The 23,060-nt window shown below is 45.7% G+C and overlaps 1 protein-coding gene across 1 annotated transcript in view; it reads right to left on the bottom strand.

Moving 5' to 3' along the window:
• Nucleotides 1-17,028: 17,028 nt before the first annotated feature.
• Nucleotides 17,029-23,060, bottom strand: part of COL15A1 (collagen type XV alpha 1 chain) — a gene marked incomplete at both ends in the record, with an annotated part of 69,339 nt that continues 63,307 nt past the window's right edge. Inside the window, 3 exons of the mRNA XM_079706684.1 lie at nt 17,029-17,242; nt 18,248-18,363; nt 19,802-19,987. Coding sequence (XP_079562810.1) covers nt 17,029-17,242; nt 18,248-18,363; nt 19,802-19,987 — 516 coding nt within the window. The remainder of the gene's footprint in view (nt 17,243-18,247; nt 18,364-19,801; nt 19,988-23,060) is intronic.

Below are 23,060 nucleotides of genomic sequence, written 5' to 3'. Positions count from 1 at the left end.
GGGGAGTTTAATAAAAGGATTATTTTCAAAGAGATGGCCAGGTATGGAGAAACCACAAGGGAGAATGCAGAACCCCAAGGGCTCATGGAGGCACTGGTAACAGAAGGTGCTCTTACCAGCACAGGCCTGAAAAGGGGAGGAAGAGCTACTGGTGCCTGGAGAGACAGTCCTGTGCAGGGAGCTGCTTGATGGGAGCTGAGCTTTTCAATGGGGGAATGCAGCCAGACCTAGAGATCCCATAGACAGGGAACCCGGCAAATAAGTACCCTAAGCTCACTCTTCTCCCTCCCTCCCATCTCCAGCCAATGGCCTAACCTAACTGGACACCACAGGGCAAGAGAACCCACTGCTGTATTCCAGATGGATCAGGTTGCAGGGCACAGAGCCAGGTGGGTCTGGAGGAGCAACTGGCTCACACAGCCTCACTGTGAAAGTGGGGGCAGCTCTACAGGCCTGCAGAGACCAACAGTCAAGATGGGGAACCCAGAGGGTACCAGGTAACAAAAACACAGCCAAACAGTAGATTTGGGAAGACTACCTTCAGACCACAGGAATTCAGAGACAAAAGGGCCATTGGGAGGTGAGGGCACATCCTTGATGGCTGAATTCAAGTGTCCCGTGTTTAAACCAGGACGAAGTCACATCTTTGCAGAGATATTTTTGGCATGCAAGAATCGAATTCATTTAGCAATTTCACTTGAAGCAGCAGGCTGAAATTTCCCATCAACTGCTTTCAAGGACATTTAGAAGCAAATTTGTAGCAGACACTCCCTTATAAGCATCCTTGAGTGACTTAATGGAAAGATCTTCGTGCAACAATTCAGAAGACCTCAGTGATAGACTTCACTCTGCCTCTAACTCACTGGGTCCTTTAAATCACCCCCCTTCCCCTCTCTGGGCCTCAGTTTCCTTCTCTGTAATGTGAGAGGGTTGGCTATGATCTCTAAGATCCCTTCTGATTCTGGCATGCTAAGATTTTAATAGAAACTATACGATCAGGACAAGTCTTGACACATTGGTCTTGGCAGCAATTTTTTTTTTGGATAGGAAACCAAAAGCTCAAGTAACAAGAACAAAAATAAACAAGTGGGGCAACATCAAACTATCAATAAAAAGCTTCTGCACAGCAAAGAAAACAATCAACGAAATGAAAAGGCAACCTATGTAATAGAAGAAAATATTTGCAAACTATGTATATGGTACGGGGTTAATATCCACAATTTATAAGGCACTCATACAACTCAATAGCAAAAAAAAAAAAAATACAAACCCCAATTTTAAAAATGGTCAAAGGACCTGAATAGAAATTTTTCCAAAGAAGATATACAAATGACCAATAAGTACATGAAAATATGCTCAACATCACTAATCATCAGGGAAATGCAAATCAAAACCACAGTGAGCTACCACCTCACACCTGTTAGAATGGCTATTATCAAAAAGACAAGAGATAACTAGTATCAGAGAGGATGTAAAGAAAATGGAATCCTTGTACACCATTGGTAGGAATGTAAATTGGTGCAGTTGTTATGGAAAACAGTATGGAGATTCCTCAGAAAATTAAAAACAGAACTACTGTATGATTTAGCAATCCCTCTTATAGGTATATATCCGAAGGAAATGAAATCAGTACCTTGAAGAGATGTCTACATTTCCATGTTCATTGCAGCATTATTCACAATAGCCAAGATATGGAAACAACCTCAGCATCTTCCAACAAATGAATGGATAAAGAAATTATATATATATATATATATATATATATATATATATATATATAATTCAGTCTTTAAAAAGTAGGAGATCTGCCATGTACAACAACATAGATGGACTTGGATGACATTATGCTAAGTGAAATAAGCCAGACACAGAAAGACAAATACTGTATGATCTCACTCATATGTGGAATCCAAAAATGTCAAATTCATAGAGGCAGAAAGTAGCATGTGGTTACCAGGGGTGGGAAGGTGGGGGAATGTTGGTCAAGGGGTACAAAGTTGCAGTTATATATAATGAGTATGTTCTAGAAATCTAATGTACAGCATGATGACTATAGTTAATAATACTGTATTGTATTGTATACTGGAAACTTGCTAAGAGAATAGATCTTGGGTTCTCTCATCTTACACTTACACACACACACACACACACACACACGAATGGTAACGATATGGAGAGATGGATATGTTAACTAGCCTGACTATAGTAATCATTTCACTATGTATATGTACATCAAAACATGTACTTTTTTTTTTTCTGGCCGCACCACTTGGCTTGCGGGATCTTAGTTGCCCGACCAGGGATTGAACCCAGGCCACGGCAGTGAAAGCGCTGAGTCCTAACCGCTGGACCACCAGGGAACTCCCAAAACATGTACATTTTAAATACATACAATGTTTATTTTTTATAGAAAGGAGAACCAGTCATGATGTATCAGCACAGCCAACTTGGCAGTTACTATGTGATTCCATTTTGCAAGTTACAAAATTGTTTCTTTGAATTTGTTTCTTTCAATTTCTTTAAAATTGCTCAATTTCTCTAACGCAGCAAAGAGGCAAGAGAAAATAATTGCTTTCCAGTGGACTCATGCCCATGAAAACAAACCCGAGTGTACTGCTGCTAAAAAAGAATCCAGTCTGCCACACTTCCTATTTATTTGGCTTTGGAGAATTGGGCAGAGCAGAACTGAGGGAGGCGTGATACACCGCACTGAGTCATCACCTGAAATGGCTTCCGCCTCCAAGAGCCTCCCGCAGGCCGGGCTGCAGGGTAGGCCTCCTCTCACAACTTCCCCCTTAGTGCTATTTCTCCACAGAAGAAGACCCCTGCGCTCACTTCCTCATTACAGTTCCTGCTCACAAAGTTCATTTCTCTCGTCTCACCTAGAAAACAAAACCAGCGTCTGAATGTGTACTCTTTCTTTGGTTCCTGGCATTAAATCTGACTTCCGGTGAGAGGGATTTGTTGTGTTTCCCTGTCCACCTCCTCCTCTCTTGTTTTTGTTTTTTTTTTTGCGGTACGCGGGCCTCTCACTGTTGTGGCCTCTCCCGTTGCGGAGCACAGGCTCCGGACGCGCAGGCTCAGCAGCCATGGCTCACGGGCCCAGCCGCATGTGGGATCTTCCCAGACCGGGGCACGAACCCGTGTTCACCTGCATCGGCAGGCGGACTCTCAAGCACTGCGCCACCAGGGAAGCCCTCTATCCTTTCTTTAAATTACAAGTGATAGTTGTGCACTGCAGATTTGAAATTCCCTACTCACCAACAAACAAGCCAATTAACACAATTAGCACCATAGATGACTTTCCTATGAACAAAGGCTCTATTGTTTTCTTTCTATTGTTTTGCTTTCTCCCTTTCCATGGTAAATTTTACTTTTGTTCTTTTCCTTCTTATTTTTAATGCATTTATAATCTTGAGTATTTCTGTTCTTATATCATCTTTCTCCCCACTGCGCCACCAGGGAAGCCCCACCTCCTCCTTTCTTAAGGGAGAGCACACTCACCTTCTTCCTTTAGAGATCTGCTCCTCCCCTGCTGCAGCCAGGCCGTAGATTTTACTGAGGCTGCCAATCACTGATTCTTGACCCCTGGCCGCACAGATGATGATGCAACCTGAGCCTGACCAATCACAGAACCCCATCCCCCGGCCTCCAGGACTGAATGAGGAGATTGATAACAGCTGGGGCAATCAGCTGGGACTTACAGCCAGTAAAGCAGGGGGAGGAAAGAGACACCTTCTCATTGCCTAGGCATAACTGAGCTAAATAATATAAGCCAGGAGCTTCCGGTGGTCGTGCCTTCTGTGCCCTGTCCTTGCCAGGATGAAGCCAACTCAAGTAAGAGAAAATGAGGCCCCAAGCACAGAGAAAAGTCAAGGTGAGTGATGGAGGCAAAAGGAGGGGAGCAGGAGGGAGAGGACTTGACAATAGTATTTGTTTACTGGACACAGTGATCTCAGTGCCAGGCCCACCTTTTACAGGAGCCAATACCTCTTCTTTTTTAAAATTAAGCTAGGTATAGCTTGATTTCTGTCCCATAACCAAAGAAGTCTGAATAATACAGAAATTGATACCTGCAAAGGGGGACTTGTAAGTAATAATAGACTCTAAAAGGTGGAACTGGCCGAGGCAAGGTGGTAAGGAGCCAGGAGGATGGGGAGAGGCTGGCCTTGCAGGCCACGGGCTGGTAAGCAGCCTGGCAATATTTGCCAGCTGTCAGGAAAGGTCTAGGTCCAAAGATGTCAGGATGTCAGAGTGGGTGGGCTTTGTGCTACCCAAAAGGATGCTTCCGTCAAAGCCGGGCTGTTTGAAAGCAGTAGGGAACAGCAGGGAGATAAAAGAGAGGTCCTTCTCCTTGCAGCAAGATTTCCAGGGTGCAGAGATTCTGATGATTTTTCCTTAAAGTAATTCAACAGCAGAAATCTGTCGTTGGGAAGACGGTACCCTGGGGGAGCTGGAGTAAGAGGGAGAATCTCATCCTGAAACCCCACTGAGTGGAACACAGCCCAAGGCCTGTGGGGACCTTCATCACCTTGTGGAGCTTCAAGTCAGCTCAGGCCAGGAGGAAGAGTCCCAAGAAAATGGACCCTGTGGTGAAGAGCAGAGATCCCTCCACTCTGGGGTCCAGATTGCCACTGCTCAGTGGAAATCTCCCAAGTCCCCCAAGAGGTAGGACCAATAGGAGGACAGAAGGAATTTGCTCCTCTGCCAGAGAAATGAGTTTTTGCTGTCCCTGTGCGGAAGAATGGGATGTTGCTACTTGGCAAATGACGACTCACTGAAATTGTTTCCCCTTCACCCTTTTAAATAGAATTTCACAAACATATATGGGGTGGTTCAATGTACCATTTAATCACAGGTGGCAAGAACATGAGTACGGCCAATTGGCCTCTCAACTAGAACCGGATCAAACTATTGCTTTTTCAATTATTCAACACATAGTTACTGAGCACCTACTCAGATACTCTTCTAGACCCTGGAGATATGATAACAAAGAAAAACAACCAACCGAAACCAAATCTTGCCCTTCTCTTCCTTCCCATACCATGAATAGTACCACCATCCAGGCAATGGGCCAGGCTCAAATCCCAGGAATCATTCTCTCATAACTGAGACCTTTCAGCAAGTCTCCTCCTAAATTCATCCCAAATCTGCCCACTTCTCACCATCTCTCCTGCTTCAGCTGTAGCCCAGGACATCATCACCAATCAGCTAAATCATGGCAACAGTTTATTAACTGGTCCATTTGCCTCCACAGTCCACTCAGTGCACATAAGTCACAGTGGTCTTTTCAAACAAAAATCAGTTCATATAGTTTTAAACCTCATAGATCTGGTGAAATCAAAAATCTAGATAGTTGTATCTATCTCAATAATAAAATGAATGCTAGCTTCAGGAGGTATGTGTTTGTGAGACTCTCTTTGTGTACTTAAGGGGTCCATGCTGGTTTTGTATTTTCTGATGGTGGATAATGTCATGATGATACTACTGCCTCAAAAAATAAAAATAAAACCAGTTCATGTCCCTCTCTCACTTAAAATCCTCCAGGAGCTTCTCAGAGCAACCAGACATAAAGTCCAAAGCATTTACCTTAGTCTACAAGAGCCTAGGTGATCTGCAGCTGCCTACCTAGACTCCCTTGTCTTGCTCTGCCTTCTCTCCCATTTACTCTCCCTCCAGCTCCTTCCAGCTTCTTTCTGTCCCTTAGACACACCAAGTGAGCTTGCATCTCAAGACCTTTACAAAATTTGCTGTTCCTCCTTCCTGGGACACTATTCCCCCAGGTCTCTGCCTCCCTTCCATTGTTCAAAGGTAACAGGATGGGGACTTCCCTGGTGGCGCAATGGTTGGGAGTCTGCCTGCCAAAGCAGGGGATGTGGGTTCAGTCCCTGGTCTGGGAAGATCCCACGTGCCGCGGAGCAACTGAGCCTGTGCACCACAGCTGCTGAGCCTGCGCTCTAGAGCCCGTGAGCCACAACTGCTGAGGCCACGTGCCAGGACTGCTGAAGCCCGCACACCTGGAGCCCAGGCTCTGCAATGGGAGAGGCCACCGCAGTGAGAGGCCTGCGTGCAGCAACGAGGACCCAACGCAGCCAAAAATAAAAATAAATAAATTTATGAAAAACAAAACAAAACAAAACAAAACAAAGGTAACAGGATATTCACTGGGACTTTTCCTGTCGTCCGGGAATTCCAGCTAAAGCCCAGAGATGAGAACTGGAGAATGGCCCTTTCTCAAGACAGCGGCCCACCATGACACCAGGTTCCTTTCCCAGAGCTCATGGAAAGGTGTCAGACAGTCCCTACCACCCATCCCTCCTTTCTAATCTTCATGAGGTGACGGGGAAGGAGAAAAGAAGGGGAGTTAGAGTAAGAATCATCTGCCTTGTGGGGAGTGCAGTGTTTGTGATGAGAGGTGACCTCCCCCTAAGCCAAATATTGAGGAGGCTCCAAAGAATCAGCAATAGAGAAGGGTCCCTGAGAGAAGGGGAAATTGGCATGCTGTCCCCAAGTCAGTTATCCTTTTCTAATTTGCCCTTGGACTTAGCTGAGTAAGGTAGAGGAAGATCGACTTTGTTTCAAGATGGGAACTGGGGCAAAAGGGGAGCTACCTATACTCTACTGTTGCCCTGGTGAGATTCCCAGTTGGGCTAAGTGGACATTACAGAAGGTAGTTGGTCCCACCTCCTGTAGGAAGGTCCTCCAGAGGACTCACCAGCATTTGAGTGCCTGCCACAGAGAGGGTGTCAGTGGCCACTGTAAGCTAGAGAAGTAGGAACAGCCAAGCTGGAAAGGACGACAGCCCTGGCCAGGTAAGTAAAGAAACGCCTGTCCTGTTTCCTCTCCTCCCTCCCACCACAAACACGCCAGAAGGGCTGAGCCTTGAAGAATGAAGGGGAGAATGTACCTCAGAACTTGATCAGACTCCTTCCCCATCTTCATTCCTAGAGGTCAGGATCTCAGCTCAAGAATGCTCTGCGTGAGGGCAGGGGAAAGGGAAAAGAGATTGAAATACAGTTTGTGACTGAAGTCTTTTTTTTTTTTCCTATTTATTTATTTATTTTTAGCTGCATTGGGTCTTCGTTGCTGTGTGTGGGCTTTCTCTAGTTGTGGCGAGCAGGGGCTACTCTTCGTTGTAGTGCACGGGCTTCCCATGGCAGTGGCTTCTCTTGCTGTGGAGCATGGGCTCTAAGCGTGCGGGCTCAGTAGTTGTGGCTCGCGGGCTTAGTTGCTCCGCGGCATGTGGGATCTTCCCAGACCAGGGCTCGAACCCGTGTTCCCTGCATTGGCAGGTAGATTCTTAACCACTGCGCCACCAGGGAAGTCCCGTGACTGAAGTCTTAAAGTAGACTTTTAATACCCAAGAAGTCATGGAATCTTCCTGTGTCTGTCCCGGGCCTGTTTGCCCTCAAGGTGCATTTCTCACTCTTTCCCAATTCTGCCCTGTGTTGGGGGTGGGAGCCTGATCCCTGCAGGCCATGCTGCCCAAGCTACTGGCTCAGATGACTTCAGACTACCTTTGGTAGGTGAGGGATTGGAAAGCAGGAGGAAGGAATGAATCAAGGCATTTTTCTTCCACCCTATCTGCCTCTAGTGCAGTTTCTGGCTGTGGGCTCTTCCTCCTTTATGACTCCAGGCTCAGCCCGTTCCAACTTCTGCTGCCTGATGCTCGTTTCTAAGCTCTGGTAACACACTCTCCTCCCTTTGTACCTCTTTTGCTAATATCTGGTTAGTCTTACTGTGTCCTATTCTGTTCCTCAGCTTTCCCAACACTCATGTAACTAATTGTCTGCATCAGATTCCCTCTCTTTCAAATACTGAGAGTGCTTTTTGTCTTTTGGATGGACCTTAACTCATATACTTCCCCAGAGGTTCTATACTACAAAGGACTGTGCCCCAAATATAGCATGGCCAGGGATAGCATCTGTAGGAAGTCAAATAGTTCTATGTTTATACCTTAATCAAGACATCTCAATACACCAGTTGCTAACATCTCAACTCAAATGTCATCTCTTCAGAAAGTTGTCTCAGCATCCCTCTCCCCAAATCACACCTCATTATTTTGTCTTCTTTTAGATATTTTCAGTACCTGATTTCATCTTATCTATTTATTTGTTTGCATGCTTATGATATATTTCCCCTCCCACTGGAATATAAGCTCTTCAAGGGCAATTACTCTTCTTCTATACCCCAATTTGCTCAATAAATAATAATTTAATGCCAGCATCAGGACCTGGTGGAATGGAATTTACATCATCCAGAGACCCTCAATTTGCAGCAGCTAGATGTGATAGCTGAATGTCACTTTGGTTATCAAATCTTAAGGAGGGGGTGAGTGCATTTTTATTGTATGTGAGTTAATTGTATTGTACATAATGGGAAAGAGAGAGAGAGAGAGGGATGGAGAGAGAGAGAGAAACCCAAGAGGGCGAATGTAATAGGCATCTTTCATTTTCATTTGCCAGTTTACTTTTTCTTTCATCTGTAGCATCATCCTTTCTTTGAGGATGCTCCTATTCCGGCCATAAAACTATCTAAGAATACAGAATTTGGGGAGATGAGATTTTTTTATAATCTTTTACATTTCATTTGTGGTTAGAATATTAAGATTTTCTATGTATTTTTGCATCAGTTTTGATCATTACATTTTCATAGCACATCATTGATTGTGATACATCCATAGATGGACTTTTCCCCCTTCTCTGTATCACTCTCCCCATTCCCTCTCTTTTGCTTCCTGGGATCACCTGCATCACATCTTGTCTTAGGCTGTGCATTTGGGGACACCAAAATACTCATCATCACAGTCTGGGAAATGTTTGATGGGGACACAGAGTAGGATTAATGGTGGAACTTCTAAGTCAGCCTCCCTCCTGCTTGTGGGGATGCCTTGAAGAAGATTGCAGTATGGATGAACACAAAATGCCATACTATTTAAGAGCTGTGACACTGGGGACACCTTAAATATGAGAATATTGTGAGAAGAAGCATCCTTGCCTGAGTCCTGAGAAAGCACCATGGCATGGATTGGCAGAGATCTGTATCAGTGGCAGTGGACGGGGGAGGTGGTCTAGGTGTCAAGACACCAGAACAGGGTGGTCATGTCAGAGCCCATCTCTTCAAGACCAGCATGACTTCAGCACAGTTCTCAGCATCATAAGCTCCCTGCTAACTGCTGGTGGAGCACTGACACCGGGGAAGTGAGTCTGGCACAAGGGACATCTCTGAGGTCCCCTCTCCCAGCAGGTACCCACAGGTAAAAAATGAGTAGACCTGATTCCTGGGAAAAATATAAGCAAACCTGGACTATTTGAAGGTAGAATTATTGAAGAATATTTGGGGAAGAAAAGGACTTTGTGTTAATTTCCCACCTAGGAGATCAGACTCATAATTTGGGTTTTAAAGGAAACATGAACCTATTTTTATCATCACAAGTTGGTAAAGTCTGGAACATATTTTACAACCACACTATCAACAATTATTTAGTCCAACCTTTCCCCAAACTCACTCATTTGCCTACTATCTTAAAAGTATACCGTTTGTACTGCTAGTTACCTAATATTTTTCTTTAAACCAACATATTTTTAAAAACTTAAATACCCACTTAAGCTTCATATTGAATAAAAACAAACACGAAATTATTGATTTGGTGCTCCCTATATATTTCTAACACATATGAAAATAAGTATATAACCATTAAAGGAAAAATCACCTCAATCTAGATGTGGTACACATATTACAAATTGGAAACACTGATTAGACACAACTATAAATTACCCTGACTTTCTTATTAGATTTCTAGTGTATTACAATGCCCTCTACTTTGTGAGAGCCTAATTCTCTGTTCATTTATATTGGGTTATCATTGTTCCACTAAGTTTGTTTCTCACAAAGGGTACTTGGGTGTTATAATTTCGAGTCTTGACATTTCTGGAAGTCTCTCTCCTTTGTTCTCAGTTTGGCTGCAAATTTTTAATGTCATAATTCTTAATCTATAGGATTACTTACACATTGTTCCATTGTATTCTACTTTTTAGTATTGCAAACAAGAACTCCAATGCCAGTCTGAATTTCTTTCTGTAATGAAAATTTATAGGATTTTTACACTATGCTTGAAATTCAGAAATTTTACCAGATGTGCCCTTAGGTGAAGTTTTTTGCAACACTTCTGCCCAGGACTAGTGAATCACTTTAATCCATAGCTAAAACTCTTTCAGCTCAGGAAGTCTTTCATTATTTTGTTAATTGATATTTCACTTCTTATCCATTCTTCTCTCTTATGCTATGACTCCTCCTGCTATATGAATATTGGGACATTATATCTCACTCTCTTATTTTTAAAAAATTAATTAATTTATTTTTGGCTGCATTGGGTCTTCATTGCTGTGTGCAGGCTTTCTCTAGTTGCGGCAAGCGGGGGCTACTCTTCGTTGTGGTGCGTAGGCTTCTCATTGCAGTGGCTTCTCTTGTTGCGGAGCACAGGCTCTAGGCGCGTGAGCTTCAGTAGTTGTGGCATGTGGGCTCAGTAGTTGTGGCTCGTGGGCTCTAGAGCGCAGGCTCAGCAGCTGTGGTGCACAGGCTTAGCTGCTCCACGGCATGTGGGATCTTCCCGGACCAGGACTTGAACCCGTGTCCCCTGCATTGGCAGGTGGATTCTTAACCACTGTGCCACCAGGGAAGCCTTCTCTCTTATTTTTTTATCTCGTGAATTTATCTTTTTGTCTGTGTTCTGAGAGGATTGTATTAATTCTTATGAATTTACTGATAATTCACTAAATCAGTTTTCAATAGTATATATGCTGCAGTCCTATTTTATTTGGGGGCTCATACAATCATGTATTCTATTTTCAAGTAGTGTTCCTTGTTCTCCTAGTATCCCATCTGATGCTTCTTTTACCCTCTGACATTTCACTGAAACACAAATTTGAATTTTTCAAGTTGGCTCCTGTTTTCTGTAATAATTCTTTTTGATAAAAGCCATTGGCTCTGATTGATCTGCTAGTTCCCTTTTTGAGACTGCTTAATCTCCTCAGATGACTGAGGAGATTCATCAAATCAAATATATGTTGCTATTTATAAATATGAAAGCCTGTATTGAAAAGGATTGATAGCTCTTCTGAGTGCTGGCAGCAATCGCCACAGGTCCCCATAAGTTTCCCTCACAGGTCCCAGAGTATCTTTGCCTCCAGCCCTGGCTGGCATAGTGCTGTGGGCACCAGCATCTGGACAGACTCACAAGCAGGCCCTGCCTTTGTAAGATATCCAATCACACTAGGTTCATTCTTCCAGAAATTCTCAAGACTTCTGCCTGGTTGATGTTGTTCTGCCTTTATAACAGTGGTGTTTCAGAGCTTTTTACTCCTCTTATTTTTATTATTTTCATCATTTCAATGAGATTTGGAGAAGTTACTGTAAGCTCAAATTATTATCTTGAAATAAAACCTGCGTGACTTCCCATTAGACTGAGCCTGATGTAACTGGCTCTGTGGTGCCGGCCCGAAGACCTCCAACTTCCGATGGCCAGCGTTTACATCTCTTTGCCTGAGAACTTTCTCTGGCAGCCCGAGCCCACTGCGACCGAGCATGGCAGGTCAGAGGTACTGGAAAGTAACGCCCCTCCGCCTTTCAATGACTGGTGGATGTTGGTGTATAAATACCACAGTTCCTTGTCCCTTAGGTGGGAAACTCTGAGGTGCCTGTTCTACACTGGATCCCAGAGTTCCTAAAAGGAGAGGATGATCTGGTCACCCGCAGTGGTGACTAGATGCCCCCTTTAAAGCCTGCCTTCCCTTCCCTATCTCACTTCGCCATTCCCCTACTGGTGTATCCTGGATCACCTCCCACATAAACTACTGGCAAATGAATCCTCATCTAAGGAGGACCCCAAATCAAAACACTGACAGTGTGGCAAGTTTTTTTTAGAAAGTTCTCTCTCCTGGTGTAGAGAATGAACTGGAAGGGAGAAGCTGTGGGCCAGGAGATCAGCATGGAGATGTGAGACGCAGTCCTACAGAGGTAAGACAGGAGCCCGCTCTTCGTCTCAAAGGAGGAACAACACATGCAGCAAAGCAAGAGTGCCCCGAGATATTTTAAAAAACACTTTGACATTTGGAAGAGCAGAAGTAACCACCATGGAAATACCCAGACTTTGCTGAACTTCCTCGCACCTACTTTACATCTCATTATTATTGTTGCTGTTATTGCTAAGAAAGCACTCAGAAAATAATTGTTGAATGAGTGAGTAAGTAAATGACTCCTAGGCTACTGGTTGGCTGGTGGAACCATTCCCCGAGAGAAGGATCAGAGGCAAAGGAGCAAGTCTGGAGGAAGGGGTGGGGCGGGCAATCTCCTATGAACATATCAGATAACAGGGCATTCTGGGTCCTGCTTGGAACTCAGGGTGCTGGGCAGGCTTAGGCAGGGGAATAATCAGATTATTTCACTGTCACTGTGGCACATGCTCCTGTCAATCAGAAGGAATATAACCCCAGTGCCAGAGTGGAATCATGGAACCCGTACTGGGCCAGATGATAACATTTTAGTTGTAGGGTTATGGGGAGGATGAGCAGAGGGGCAGGGGAGCCAGCACACCCAGGGGCTTGGGACAGTGGATATTCACCAACAGGTACAGCTTCACTAGTGTGTACAGGTTGAGCCAGAGCTCTGGGCTTGAAGGCAGACAGAGGAGCCAGGCAGATTGGAAGACGCCATCCAGCAAGTCTAGAGAAAGGGCCCCCAGCTCATCTTGAGAGACATCTAGGGCAGGCCAAGGACAGTGAGCACTTACTCAGGGTCACAACCCCACTCCCAGAGCTTCTGACAACTTAACTCAGTGGAGAGTAGTTTCCTTTACTACCTCTATTTTACAGATGAAGAAACTGAGCTGCAGGGAAGTGTTGAGTGTAGGGCATGATTTTCAGTAACTTGCAGATGATTACACGGCTAATGGGTGGCAGAGCCCAAATTCAAACCCAGACAAAGGCCTGTCTACACTCGACTGCCCTGTAAGTTGGAGTACAAGATGGAAGACAAAGGGGAGATCAGCCAGTGGTGATCAACGAACTTTGAGGATGCTCAGCGGTATCTTGGTGACTCAGGAACTCAAGGAATAACCAGAGAGGTACTCCCCCAGTGCTGGGTTAGGCAGGGATTGCACACATACGCTTGCCCCAGCTGGTAAGGTCTTTGAGGAGTTGGAGGAAGAGGAGATACACATGGGATTTGAAACAATCCGTGGCAGGAGAATAGGCTTGGTGGATCTGAAAAGTGGGGGCACCATTTCTCCAAATTCAAACATGGCGCTGGCTACAAAAGCATTATTGAAGAAGTATCTCTGAATGGATGAATGAATAAACAAAAGACCTGCTTGATCTTTCTCAAACACAGAACTGATCCCCATCCCATATCTCAGCTTCTTAAAATCTTCCCAAGCTGCTCCACCAGTAGCAGGATGAAGTCCACATACCTTATCCTAGAATTCAGGGCCAGCATCTACCATCACATCCCCTGCACTCAGCCCTTCCTGCTGCTGGGTGCTGGAATCTCTTTCTCTCTCTTTGGTCTTTTTCTCAACCTCTTGAGCCCTATTTTCTGGTCATTGCAAACCTCCTCACATTATGGGTGGAGGAATTATTTCTTTTGCAAAACTCATCTTGGATGGAGCTGCCACCCACAGTCATAGACACACAACACTAGTGGGACCAACCAGAATCCTTTTTCAGGAATTAATATAATCCCAGAGGGGAGAGGGAGTCTTCTCTTTCCTCTGAGGCCACCCTCTGGGGTCTGGAGTAACGTAAGCCTGGAGCTATGAACAACCCCTGGCACACAAAGGAAACTTGTTCTCGCTGAAGGGAAGGAAGACACATACAGAGAAAAGCAGAAGCAAGACAGACAGACACACACACACACACAGAGAGAAAAAGAGAAACAGACTAAGTGACAATGTTGCTTGAATCTCTTGGATTCCCTGTCCTTCTTCCTGGTTTCATGAGCTAATACATTCCTTTTTGTTGTTGGTTGGTTGTTTTTTGGCTTATGAATTTGCCTTGTGTTTCCCTCACTGATGGCTATTCAGCTGGACTGGACTGCTGCCACTCCCTGAGGTCCATGCGGTCTCCTACTTGCACTCCCTACAGGTTCAAGCAACATGGTCCAAGCCATCTAAATGCAGAGGGTGCAGAAAATTTGAGACCGGCTCTTGTGATCCATTCTCCTCGTTCCCTTGCTGCTTCTGAGGCACCACCACGCAGCCACACTGACTTTGGCAGAGAGCTTGCCCTGGACTTCCCCCTTCATTCTGTGTCTCCCCCAACTCCCCTTCCTTCCCAGCTTCTCGGCTCCTTCGTGCCCTCCAGAGTCTGCCTCCCCCATGGAACCTGGCCCCTGATGTGAGTGGATATGGGACAGCCGCTTCTGTCTTTCTGCTTCTGGACAGGGGACCTTGGATGCTGCCGGCTCCAGACCTTGAGACTCCACAATACGGACTCAGAGCAAGTACCCCAAGACCTCTTGCACTGTAAAGACTACTGTGGCCTCTCTTCCCTCCCCTATTATGCCTGAGAGCGCTAGCCTGCTCCCCAGCCTTGAAGGACATTCAGGGATAAAGTGAAGGCTGGAGACCTTTCAATCATTGCGTTTCACTTGTGTGACAAGATCTAGGTGTGAAATACACCAGGTGTTCCGAGGAAGAAGCATGACAAAAGGTAGGCAGGTTCAGAGGACTGGGGGATGTCACAGAGGAAGCAGAGTCTGCATTGGCTGTTGGCAAGAGGGCAAGGCTAGACCAAGAGTGGCTAAGGCTTTCCCAAGACGGGGCAGGGCACGGACAGCAGCCTGGTAGACGGGCCTATGTGGCTCACTTAAGTTGGCTCACTTAAGTATTCACGAGGCCTTCAGGCTAGTGGCCTTTGGCAAATGACAGGAAAACTGATGTTCAGTGAAGGGCCTTGAATGCCAGGCCCAAGATTTTGACTGTCATTCTCAGAGTCTAACCAGGACTGGGGTTGATGCAAGGCCTCTTCTGGGAGGGCTGGTTGGTCATACCCTCCTTCGGTGCAGAAAGAGGACTGAGAAGCCAGGGCATGAATGTCAACCACCTTCCTGGGGTCAGCAAAAGAGGTCTCCCCTCCTTTTGGCTCCCCCAAACCCCAACACCACCCTGTGCCTTCTGGGGCCCAGGGCCGCGGCGGGCTCTGGCTAAAACGGAAGGCACCTTCTTTTCATGACCTCAGCACCTCCTGCCCTCCTCCCCCCTCAGGTCCTGTCCATGCTAGGCACCCCACCCCCCAGCCACTGGGTGGGTGAGCGAGTCCCCAACAATCCCTTCTGGGGCTTTCCAACCTGTAACTGTCTTCATCCCATGACTCAGATTTTCATTGCTCTTCCATTTAGGAAGCCCCTAAGTGGAGGTTCTGGGCTGTCTGCCTCTTTTTGGTCCTCCATTTTCTTCCTACCTCAAGGACTATTAGGGTGGATTCACTTCGCTGAGTTTCTGGGCCGGCCCAGCTGAATGGGAGGAAATATCCCAGCATGCCACTTGCCTGGTGATTCTGTTTCTCCTGCAGCATCAAGCCAAGAGCCAGAGAGTCACAGCCTGGGAGCTGGGAGGGAGCGAATACGCAGCCTTGTGCAGTTGCTCCTTGAAACGATCCTGGGCACTGGAGTGAGACGGTCCCTGGGCCTGAAACCAGACCCACCATTCAGCAGGCTTGTGACCTGGAACAAGTGACTTCCTGAGCCTCAACTTTTTTTTTTTTTTTTTTCATTTGTGAAGTAGAGATAAAACTACTTACCTTGCAGGGTTATGAGGAAAGATAAATGGGACTTATGTTAAGTCTGATATTTAGGAACTGAGAGCTGATATTACTTATTTTATCGCAACCTCCTTGAGAGGAAAAGGCAGATTTGCCCAAAGTCATGTGTTGAGACACAGTTGATCCTGTTTGTCACACTGGGGCTCTTCTGCCCCCACTGAGTGGAAGACAACAGGCAGGAGCAGAGGAGCATGATGGGAAAATCTTCCTGTTCTCTGATCATCTCCTGAGGGGTAGCACAAGTGGCAGTGACAGGGTTAGCAAACCCACCCCAGGGCCGCTTCCACATCACTGGTGAAGAATAAAGGAACTGGGGGAAAAAAGTCAAACAGAAGAAAGCGCCTGGAAAACCTGTTTTTATGTTCACTTACATGGAAAAAAAAGAATCAAAGTGTACAGCATGAAGGTATATGTGTCTCAGAAAATTCATCCTCATGAACCTGTTTGTTGAATCGCAGTTATAATTCAAGCATTGCCAAATGGAAGTTATAAAATCAGGGTGGGGTGCGGGGAAAGGGCCACCACAGGAAAGGTAGTAATTATGTGCTATTTCTTCTCTAGTTTCAGATCACTGGGAGTTTAAGCTGTTCCAGCAAGTCATTTATATAAACAGATGCCATATTAAAATATGTTGTGTCAAAATATAAAACTCCTAAAGCAAGATGGCAATAATATTTTAGGAAAAAAACATTAAAGTCTGGTAATATCAGAAAATACAAATAGGATCATTTTGAGCAGTTCTGTTTCTCTGTATGAATAGCAGTTGCAAACAATGGATGTATATTAAAGTACAACATTTGGTCTGCACGTAACTTAGAAAGGGGTACACTTCTAAACACTGACTTTGTAAGAAAACATGAAGGACATCTTACAGTCAACAACGGTTAAAAGAAGGAAATCACTTTCTGAAGGATGCAGTGGGCAGAGTGCCAAGGCCTTTGTTTTCAACTTGCTGTTTAACCGTGTTGGGATGTGTTTACACTGCATGGGTTTCCTGCAGAATCTAGCACCAATAGATGGATCAGATTTTATCTTTGATCTGAGTCCTTTATGTCTTCAGTTTTGAGTGTATTGAGGTATGTTTTCTTTGGTTGCTGTTGTGATGAATGTGTAATAAAAAACTAATATTTACAATGTTTAAACATTTTAGGTTTCAGTGTCAACTCTTCACATAAAAAAAATTGGAAAACTCTTAAGAATCATGGGAAGGTCATTACTTCCTCACATCTCTCATGAAACTGTTTTCGATACACAGAACAATTAGCCTATTAGCACAGCTGTATGCTTTCTGGTCCAGAATCTTCCCCGTGCTCAGCGGGGAGGCCAAGCCCATGACTGCCATGTCGGCGGTTCGCCACGCTTCACAGTACTGATCCACAAGACGGACTCCGTGGGTGCTGGAGCCGTGCCAAACGACCTTCTGGGGCCTGAAAAGGAATTTTGTTGTGTTACTTTTTGAAATGACCCTTCTTTGTGGCATATCTCGGTGAGCAAATTGGCATAAGTCTGGTGAGTTAAGTCAAACTCCTGAACCCTCCAGGGTCTGACTGCACATCACCTCTCTGTCTTTATCACTGTTTCCAACTTTCTGAACACACTGCATTCCAACCATATCCAGCTTGTACTTGCTCTGAAATCATACTCTCTGCTTTCGTGAATCTGAACGTTTGCTCATGAGGCCCCTTAGTCTGGAATGGCCTCGCTTTAATTTTCAGTGATTCCTTCTCATCTTTCACAAGTCCGTTAAATGCCCCCTCTTACAGGAAGCCGTCCTGATTCTCACCACCAAGGAATAATGACTCTTTCCTCTGTGCTCCTACCATCTTATCTGTTTCTCCATTTTCCAATGACAATATTACGTCTAGAATTGTAGCTAGTCTGTGTCTATCTTCCCACAGACTATGAGCTTTGAAAGGAGAGGGGCTGGGTAGGTTTATTACTGTGCCTTCCAGGCCTGGCATTAGGCCTGGCATAGAGTAGACACTGAGGAAAAGTTTACTGAGTTGTTCTATTCTTAAAAGCATAAATAATTTTCAAAGAATGAGAGTGCAACTCACAGTATAGGGTTAAAGAATCACCAAGAATAGCATTACTTACCATTTATTAAGTGCCTACCGTATGCTAGATGTTCTCACACTTAATTCTCACAACAGTCTTATCCATATGGATATGATTATCCTGCCCATTTGACAGGTGAGGCAACTGAGGCTCAAAGAGTGGAAGTGCCTTGCTCAAGGTCCCATATTAAGTTACTGGACCCAGGTCTCCCGGTTCCATGGCCAGGCTCTCTCCATGGCCCCTGGCTGCCTCACTGAGGCTTTACGCTGGCAGCACCCCAGAGGAGCAGCTGATAAGGGCATTCCATTGTTAGACTGTCTCCTAAAACTGTATATATCATATGATATACTTCAAGGGCTTCCATCTCTACTTACCAAGAAGGATCTGTCATTACGTCTCGGCCATCAAAGGAATATATTGGAACATGTGTATTGAACTGACCTCCATGGCCAGAAAAAATTGAGTCCCAATTATTAAAAAGTACTTGGCCCTATGGAGACAAAATGTCATGTTAGAATCATTATACAAACAGCCTGCAAATATTTATCCATTCTTCAAGGCCCAGAAGTCCCTAACCCCAATCCCAGATCCTGGACAGAGTGAGAACTCAGGAAATACTTGTGGTTTGATTTTATAATCTTTCCTTGAACCCTTTTGGCTTTACGGTCTTATTTCTTGAGGTAATTTCTTTTACTATATGTGTATAAAGTCTCCTCCCTATCAAAAGTGTGTTTTAGGTCTTTATCATTGCTTTTTTTTTTTTTTTTTTTTTTTGCAGTACACGGGCCTCTCACTGTTGTGGCCTCTCCCGTTGCAGAGCACAGGCTCCGGACATGCAGGCTCAGCAGCCATGGCTCACGGGCCCAGCCACTCCATGGCATGTGGGATCTTCCCGGACCGGGGCACGAACCCGTGTCCCCTGCATCGGCAGGTGGACTCTCAACAACTGTGCCACCAGGGAAGCCCTATCATTGCTATTTTAAACGTATATACTGGGCTTCAAATTTGTGCCAAGCCTTGTGCCAACCTACAAGTGGATGATGTGGAGATGAATTTCTTACTCCTTTTCCTTCGGTTATTTGTATTCCAAGAATACAATCTGAGTGGGTGAATGTGGTAGAACAGAACCTTGGAAGATGGGATGGGAAGTGCTGGGTGTGGGGTCAGGATGGACTTGCCAGCCTCAAGGTTCCAAACTGGAGTACTGGGGTTCACAGGGACCAAAGGGTCTCGAAACACCTTTGAGGTCTGGTTAGGGGTCAGGACCCAGGATGTGTGTGAGCAGCAACAGAGCTGCCCCTCTGTGGCCTTAAAGGAGTAGGCTATTTCCATGGTGTAACTGAGGGATGATGCGGGGCCCTGCCTTGCCAGTGAATGAGGGCAGAGAAATATCTGAGGGTACCAAACCAGGGTGCAGGACAGAGTGGCTCTGCTTTGGGACCAGTGCTCACCAGCTGTTCTCTGGTGCCACTGAGCCAGTGCTCTACAGAAGGCATCCTCAGGTGGAACCAAGAGGGGGTCAAGGAAACTAATTCCAGTTTGTAGTGACTTTGAGTAAACTGCTTTCTCCCTGTGAGCCTCAGTTTCCTCATCTGACAAACAGAAAAGAATAACTCCCATTTTTATCGGGTGTATCTATTACACCCGATATGAAGTGCATTGTAAACAAACACAAAAGCTATATAAATGAAAGAGGTCATTACTATCCCTCCTGTCTGCTCCAAGGGTCATAAACCATCCAAACAGGAAGGGCCATTGTAAATATAAGGCAACTGAGGTCCAGAGAGGGAAAGTAACCACCCAAAGTCACACAGCTAATCAGGGCCTTGAAACAGCATACTTCTGATGATGTCAGGAGTGGCAACTGCCTCTAGTCCCTGGGGAGACCAGTCCATCCAGGAGGCAATGGGAACGATATTTATTTTTACCTTAAGGTTCACTATTGGAAGGCTATATCTCTCTGCTTTCCTCACAACTGTAGAGAGATCTTGCAAATGGGAAGATAAGAATGCTTCATAGGTGGACAACAGTCCTGCTGCCCTGGCCTGCTGGAAGCACTGAAAATCAGCTCGAATGTCCCCAGAAAATGGTGTGTTCAGAGCGACCAAGTGTAGCTGAAAAAAGTGAGAGAAAAGACAGTGCAATTGAAGAATTAAAGCAAACTCCAACCCCCATAACCATCACATGTTCCTAATAAGATCCCAGACGCTGCAATGGAAGGCATGCTAGAGGTCACCTTACTCAACCTCTACCTGACATTGGAATTTTAGCCCCTGCTGGACCATCTCCAGGGAAGGAGAGCTCAGGTCTCCCAAAGCAGCCTGTGTCAGCAATCTGAACAGATCTAAATAGTAGAAATTTCTTCCATATATGAGAAAAACAACAAAATAAAGCACTTCAGAGATCTGAATCCAGCCTGCAGGCAGGCCATCTGTGGGTCTGCCCCTCATTGAGTTTCTAGGAGGGGTTTTCTAGTTTTGTTTTGTTTTTTTTTTTTTTTTGGTGGTACGTGGGCCTCTCATTGTTGTGGCCTCTCCCGTTGCGGAGCACAGACTCCGGACGCGCAGGCCCAGCAGCCATGGCTCACGGGCCCAGCCGCTCCGCGGCATGTGGGATCTTCCCGGACCGGGGCACGAACCCGTGTCCCCTGCATCGGCAGGCGGACTCTCAACCACTGCGCCACCAGGGAAGCCCGGTTTTCTAGTTTTTAAGCTGGCTTTGGTCCTAGATCTCAGAGCTACATCAAGCTATCTGCCTCCTGCCCTTTCTTCCACCTCCTGAATAGGGCTGGGGCTGATCATGAGGGACCAGAGGGAAAAGGCATTGAAAGGAGGTCATGACATTTATTACTAAGACTGCTGGGATAGACCCTTTTGGAAACTAGGGGTCATACAGTAATTCTAGCCTAACATTCCTGCCACCTTGATCAGGAACCCAAATAAAAGCCATTCCATAATCTGCTTTCTCCCATTCTTTCTCTCCCCAAACCCAGCCTTCTTTTGCAGCCCTCTCTCCCAGCCCTTTCTGCTGTACCCTCTGAATTATACTCCATAATCAAGGAGTAGCCATCTCCCTCCTCAGTCTCATGCCAGGAGTAACTTCTATCTCATTAGCGTAGAGCTGGTGCAGGACCCGGGCCCAAGTCGCCAGAAAAGGAAAATATTGTTAAATATCTTAAACCCATCTTCCTCCCTCTTATGTGTCTGAAGACCGTGGCACCCGAGGGAAGAGGCCCTATGGTCTCATCACCTTTCTGCTGCTGTGTTTCTGGGGGCTACACCCAAGGGTGGTCGCAAGAGGACTGCGCTTCCCTGATACCAGGGGACACCTAGGAAAAGGGCAGCGGTGAGCGCAGGTCTCCCTGCCACACCTCCAACCCCACCACCTCCACCTCTCCTTCTTTAAGGAGATGCACAGAGAAATGTTTGCAATGATGGCTGCTTCTGAATGGTGAGATTGGGGCTCTTATGTTCTCATGTTTCTATACCTTTAACCGCTGGAACATTTCTATCATGAATAGATATCATTTTTATGAAGACAGTGACATTTCCACAATCAAACGTTAAAATGGCTTTTTGAAGATGGTTGTAGTTGTGTAAAATTATAAGTGATTTACTATTTTCTTTCCCATTCTTTTTTTTGGCTGCGTTGGGTCTTCACTGCTGCGCGCAGGCTCTTTCTAGTTGTGGCGAGCGGGGGCTGCTCTTCGTTGCAGTGCGTGGGCTTCTCGTTGCGGTGGCTTCTCTTGTTGTGGAGCATGGGCTCTAGGTGTGTGGGCTTCAGTAGTTGCAGCACACGGGCTCCGTAGATGCAGCACATGGGCTTAGTTGCTCTGGGACATGTGGGATCTTCCTGGACCAGGGATCCAACCCGGGTCCCCTGCATTGGCAGGTGGATTCTTAACCACTGCACCACCAGGAAAGTCCCCTTCCCCATTCTTTTTATTCATTGTCCAAATTTTCTACAATGAATATGTATTGCCTTAGAATTTATTTAAAAAATTTGTAGCTACTTCCCTAACGTCTCCCCTCATAACTAAGCCTTTTGAAGGGTTACCTATACTTGCTTCTCTATTTCCTCACCTCCCATCTACTCTGCAACCAACTAGAATCTTGTTGGCATCCCTCCATGCTACAGAAATGCTTTTCTCTAGTTTCTCAATTTGAACAACACCTTTTATTTCTTTCAGTGGGCCTCTTGGCAGCATTTGACACTGCTGGCTTCTATCTTGTTTGGCATCCTTTCTTCCTCTCTGGCGATGGCTTCCCAGTTTCCTTCTCGTATGTCTTCCATCAGTTCCTTTTTGTTTTTGCTCCTCGCAATCCAATCTCTTCTCACCGTATAGATTCTCTTTTGGGAATCCTACCATCCCCAAGACAATTTCCATAGCTCTGCTGAAAACTCCCAAGTTTGTATCTCCAGACCAGACCCACTGCAGGGTTGCAGACCTTCTGATCCTGCTTCCTCCTGGTGCTCTCCACTCAGATATCCTACAGGTACCGCAGGCTCACCAGGCCCTACATTAGTTCCTGCTCGGTGGATGGCAGCACTAAAGGAAATGTGTTTCTGGTGTTCGCCAAGTCCACGCCTTCTTCTTTGAAAGTGTCCCCACAATACCTGCTAAAAAGAGTGGCCTCAGGCCATTCAATTTCATTCTCTTGGCTGCTCCTTTTTTTTTGTTTTTACATTTTTAAAAAATTGGGGTATAGTTGCTCCACAATGCTGTGCTAGCCTCTGCTGCACAACGAAGTGAACCAGCCATGTATACACATATCTCCTCCCTCCTGGACCCGACTCCCACCTGCCTCCCATCCCACCTACCTGGGTCACCACAGAGCACTGAGCCGAGCTCCCCTCACTACACAGCAGGCTCCCGCCAGCCATCTATTTTACACATGGCAGTGCACATACATCAATCCCAATCTCCCAATTCATCCCCTCCACCCCTTGTGTCTACAAATCCACTCTCCACATCTGCATCTCCATTCCTCTCTTGGCTACTCTTTTTTTAAAAAATATATTTATTTATTTATTTATTTTTGGCTGCGTTGGGTCTTTGTTGCTACGCACGGGCTTTCTCTAGTTGCGGCGAGTGGGGGTTACTCTTTGTTGTGGTATGTGGGCATCTCATTGTGGTGGCTTCTCTTGTTGCAGAGCATGGGCTCTAGGCATGTGGGCTTCAGTAGT

Source organism: Hyperoodon ampullatus (genome assembly GCF_949752795.1).
Source record: "Hyperoodon ampullatus genome assembly, chromosome: 6".
NCBI lineage: Eukaryota > Metazoa > Chordata > Mammalia > Artiodactyla > Ziphiidae > Hyperoodon > Hyperoodon ampullatus.
This window is presented reverse-complemented; position numbering and strand designations above follow the sequence as displayed.